This window comes from Brassica oleracea, chromosome C9, assembly GCF_000695525.1.
Source record: "Brassica oleracea var. oleracea cultivar TO1000 chromosome C9, BOL, whole genome shotgun sequence".
Lineage (NCBI taxonomy): Eukaryota > Viridiplantae > Streptophyta > Magnoliopsida > Brassicales > Brassicaceae > Brassica > Brassica oleracea.
The window spans coordinates 7,221,931-7,227,504 of NC_027756.1; the positions used below are offsets into that span (position 1 = coordinate 7,221,931).

General features: G+C 32.2%; 1 protein-coding gene across 1 annotated transcript; it reads left to right on the forward strand.

Moving 5' to 3' along the window:
• Positions 1–4,435: 4,435 nt before the first annotated feature.
• Positions 4,436–5,254, forward strand: LOC106319184 (myrosinase-like; the record flags this gene model as incomplete). Its single annotated transcript, XM_013757441.1, is given in 3 exon segments — positions 4,436–4,537; positions 4,649–4,751; positions 4,859–5,254. Coding segments are annotated over 3 exon segments (458 nt in total), but the record flags the coding sequence as incomplete, so codon positions are not given.
• Between the last annotated feature and the right edge of the window lie 320 nt (positions 5,255–5,574).

The window sequence follows — 5,574 nt, forward strand, 5'->3', positions numbered from 1 at the left end:
TATATATATATATATATATATATATGTTTCTAACTCTTTTTAATTAAAGTATATACTTTGTGAGTGACCACCAATTATTTCATCCTTGGGTTTACAGATAACAATTCCCGTGGTGAAAATCTTGGTCCACTGGTATGTGCATGATCCTCCCCTGTTACTTCTCAATATTTTTTTCTTTCTTGTTTATGGGTATAATATGTATGCTTCCTTTTCTCAGTTAGACTTATTCTAGGTTCACTAACCAATAGGATTATGTTATTTCAAATTTGATATCTATATATAATAGAAAACTGAATTTTAGTATCCGCTGACATCAGCCATTTTTTATAGGAAAAAAAATTGAATATCGAATGGTTCATGTTGATTGGATATTTAATCCAAGGGTTCTATCTTTTTTAGATGATGTCATCTTTTTGGAAATTGAATTTAATCCAATGGTTGATATTATCGTACATTTTTATCTAAGGGTTGAGATTAGACTTACGTTTTTGACGAAGACGCTGCTTTGTGTCGTGTCCTTACTGAAGCATTGCGTCCGTTAATGGAGTTGTGACCCCTTCTGATTTGCGTCTCTTCTCTGTTTATATATATTTGATAACCAGTTTACCCTTCCTCTTTTTTTTTCCTGATTCCTGATTAAAGTTTTTGATAAATCACCAAATTTTATCTCCCGATCATCCACCATTCATAATTGCAGTAGAGATGTGGGCATGTGAGGAAGACGCAAGAGAGAGAGGAAGTACGTAAAATGGGTAGGAAGTTGTTGTATTTTCAAATCACTAGCCATTAACTTCAGTGATAACCTTTCTTTTATCACGGTTTCAAGATATATGAAAGTGATGGAGGTTTCATATATATATTTATGTCGCAATGTTGCACATTTTTTAAGCGCTTGTTTCTTCTTCTTTTTCCGTCCAGAAACATTTTGTGGATTTTAAGCTAAGACAACGATGTTACATGAGGCAACCAGAGAAGATGTAGTAAACTTGTATGTATCTGAACTCATATTGTTTTTGTTTGTAAAAATCCGATGCAGTTTTTTCTTAATAATTCACATTACTAAATATTTTTTTTACCTAAAACAACGTTAAGATAAGTATGTCATCTTTTATTTTACAGATAATAGCAATCTGTTTTTTTAACCATTGACGTCATTCAGTTTTTATAGGAAAAAAAATAAACAGATAAAACTATGTCCTCATCGTTCACCAATTCATAGCTCCTAAATGGCACCGCTTTACACGAACTGCAGAACTGTCCAACAGTCGTCATCTGCCTTATTAAGAGTAGTCTCTTTTCACAAACTTCTTAATATAATAGATTGTATAAGTATGCAAATTTTCTTGTAGTTTATTCATCAGATTTTCTTTGGCTTGTTGACTTTTTTTTTTGCTTAAACTTTGATTCTCTGGCTTATTGTCTCTTGCCGAATTTTTCTATTTCTCCGTTCCCTCCACTTCCAAACCCGGTCAAAAAAAAAATCACTGGTCACTTGGAGCTGCTGATTGATAGACGTTCCTCTCGCCCTCTTTCCTCTCTACGAAATTATTTGCTCACTGTTTCTCAATAAGTTCATATTTGTTTCCAAACTCGATTGATGTTCCTTCACTCTTTACGAATGTGTATAATTGCATGCGTAACTAACTATGTATGGGCAGAATTATTCCAATAACACCCAGTGAGATTTGAAAGATGAATAATTCTCTTTAAACCACTGAGTCAAATGTTCGAAAAACAGAAACACTGTACAACGGGTTTAAAGAAACTGATTTATGTGTGCCTAGGAGCATATTAGTTTTGCTGAACCATATTAGTTTAGACACAATGAACATATTTTATCATATTATTCCTTCTATAGAATAGTACTTAGTATAATACCAAGAAAAAAGACGTAGCATCTAATAACTACTTACGATCGCGCACAGCTTTTCTATTTTGGTGACCTCCGGCCGGTGTCAGGCTTTTTTTTTCCTTTTAGCTTTGTCGTTTATTTTTCCGAAAAATATACTTTGTTGTCATGAGGAGGCTTTTATATTTGTGTTTGGAAATAGGTGATGTCGACGTCTAACACACTGACTCTTGAAAAATGGGAAATGCTCATTAATTAAGGGTTTGGATCAAAGAACAATATTTAACATTATTTAAACAATTAAAGTAAACCATTCTAATTTTCTTGATGCACATTTGTAATATTGTATAAATGTATCAATGCAATAGTTAGATGATAAACAGTTGCAATATATCGTGATCAACCATTGCAATATTTTGTATCAACCATTGCAAATTGAATAGGCATTGCATATTTTAAAACTTTTTACCATCATACATTTTATTTTTTTATATAAACAACTGTGCACATTAATAAAGAGATTCATCAATCAAAAGATTATAAAATATATTTGGAAAACACATAAAACTGAAAGTTTTATATTTTATATAATTTGTATATTAGCCTTAATTATAATAATTGAATACTCTATAGGTGTTTTACTCTTCTAAGAGATTTTGTGTAACCTAAAACTTGACAAATGTTGAAATAATCTTCCAAAAAATGCGCAAATTCACCCTATCATCGTCCGAATTCATATTTTATATCATTCCCAACTATTTATTAAATTTACATGTTCGCCTTTATGCTGGCCAGTTAAACTTTCAAATGTTATTAGTTATGTAAAATGTCTTTATACATTATTATAAGAATATTCTTACGGCTGATGGAAATTTCATTATTTTTTTAAGAAATTCGTATGATTTTTATTAGAAGGCAATAAGGAGTGGCAAGAGACTTATTTTATTTAGTGATTATGTTAATTATCATTCTTTAATCTAACAGTTTCAGAAAATTATATGTTAAAATGTTCATTTTTATATATAATCATTTTTGCACTCGATGTTTTTATATATAATAATAATGTTTTATTTTTCCCAGCGAACCGCGGGGGTCCGAATCCTAGTCTTTTATAAAAGGAAACAAAATATTGTCAAGTTATATTATGTTTTTAAAATAAAAAGATAAAAAATAAAAAATAAAAATAGTAGTAATTAAAAAATATATATTTTTAACGTCGTCAGGAAAAAACTAAACCCTAAATCCTAATCCTTAAACCCTAAATCTTAAACCCTAAACCTTTGGATAAACTCTAAACCCTTGGATAAACCATAAACTGTAAATCAAAAAAACTAAACACTAAAACACTCAAGGGTTTAGGATTTTAGTGTTTAGTGATTTTGATTTAAAGTTTATGATTTATCCAAGGGTTTACCCAAGAGTTTAGGGTTTCGGATTTAGGGTTTAGGGATTAGGATTTAGGGTTTAGTGTTTTGCTGACGAAGTTAACAATATTTTTTTAAAAAAATCTTTTTTTGTAACTACTTTTTTTTTACCTTTTTATTTTACAAACATAATATAATTTGACAATATTTGTTTCCTTTTTTAAAAGATATCAAATTTGAAATAATGAAATCTTATTGGTTGGTGAACCTCTGGGTTAGGGGGAACCCAAGAATAACTCACGAAAAAAGAACAAAACTTAGGTTCACCCCCTAGGGTGAACCTTTAAATTCACCTCACCCTTTAGCACTAATCAAAGTGACACATAGATTATTAATTAAAAAATATTAAATTAAATAAAAAATAGCTAAAAAAGATAAAAATGCTAATTTTAACGACGCTAACGCAGCTAACGAAACCCTAAACCCTAAATCTTAAATTCTAAACCCTATTCCCTAAATTCTAAACCCAAATCCAAACCCCTAAACCCAAACCCTACACCCTAAACCCTAATCCTAGACCCTAAACCCAAATTATATACTTTAACCTACAAAATACTCTAAACCCAAGTCTTAGACCATAGACCATAGACCCTAAACCCAAACCGTAAACCTTAACCCAAACCCTATAGCATCTAAGTTTGGGGTTTAGGCTTAGGGTTTACCGTTTGGGTTTTGGGTCTAGGATTTGGGTTTAGGGTATAGGTTTTGAATTTAGGATTTACGGTTTAGGTTTAGGATTTACCGTTTGGATTTACAGTTAAGGTTTTGGATTTAGGGTATATAATTTGGGTTTAAGGTTTACGGTTTGGGTTTAGAGTCTAGGACTTGGGTTTAGGGTATAGAGTTTAGGTTTATAGTCTTGTTTTTGGGTTTAGGGTATCTAATTTGGGTTTATGGGTTTGGATTTGGGTTTAGGGTATAGGGTTTGGGTTTAGGGGTTTGGATTTGGGTTTAGAATTTAGGGTATAGGATTTAGGATTTAAGATTTAGGGTTTAGCTGGAAGCGTAAATGTCGTTAAAATTAGCGTTTTTATTTTTTGTACTTATTTTTTATTTAATTTAATATTTTTTAATTAATACTCTATTTTGTCACTTTGATTGGTTCTAAAATGTGAGGTGAATTTAAAAGTTCACCTCAAAGGCTGAACCTAAGTTCTGTCCCAAAAAAACGGGATTGCCTATTACTACCCAAAAGGCATTTATTACGTTATGGACTACTTCAAAAACAAATACAATAACCCTTTGATCTATATCACTGAGAACGGTGACTACTACTCATCTCTTTTTCCATATTAAGTAAATGTGTGTTTCAAATAATGTACAGTTGAAAAAACAAAAATGTACAGTTGTTGATGTACCATGATGGTCTAATTAGGATTTAGTACTCCCGGTGAAGAAACCCGTTGTAAAGCTGTTGCTGATTCCAAGCGGATCGATTATCTCTGCAGTCACCTATGTTTTCTACGCAAGGTCATCAAGTGAGTGGAAGCTACTACATTTTTTTCTCTTTTGAGTTTGAGGTATGCATACATAAATGCATGGTCATCATCATGCTTAGGCTTTGAATGATTGTTCGTGTTTCCAGGGAGAAGGGTGTCAACATAAAAGGATACTTTGCATGGGCTCTTGGAGATAATTATGAATTCTGCAAAGGTTTTACCGTCAGATTCGGACTTAGTTACGTTAACTGGACAAACCTCGATGATAGAAATCTCAAAGAATCTGGCAAATGGTACCAAAGCTTTATTAACGGTACCACTAAGAACCCTGCCAAACAAGATTTCCGCCGCCCAAACCTCTCCCTCCGCAACCAGAAGAAGAACCTCGCAGATGCATGAAACACTTTATCCCACCTTCATGATCATCTTCATATCTCTACTACTTGCTTCATAATAAGGAGTTTGTTCTATCTATATTGTACTACATAAATATTCCAATAAAAGATGATCATTTACTAATGAATATTTTCGTTTGAGTTCAATCCCTTCTTACCGCTTCAATTACTTTTTACTTGGAATGATTTGGTTTTACAAATTATAAAACTTGGAATGTCAATTATTCATGTGAGATTCGTTAGAGCATGATTATCGGTAAAAACGCTTTTGGGGGTTCTTAAAAAAAAATTTCTCATTTAAAAAAAAAAATTAAAAATGAACCAATCGCGGACCGCCACGTGTCTGTGGAGCCCGCAAACAGTACAATAAACCCCTGTGAAACGTTTCTTATTTGGCGACATTGAAGCATAGTTTTTGAAAAAAGGTGGTGGGGTCCACGCGTAAGAACCCTCATTCCACCACCGAT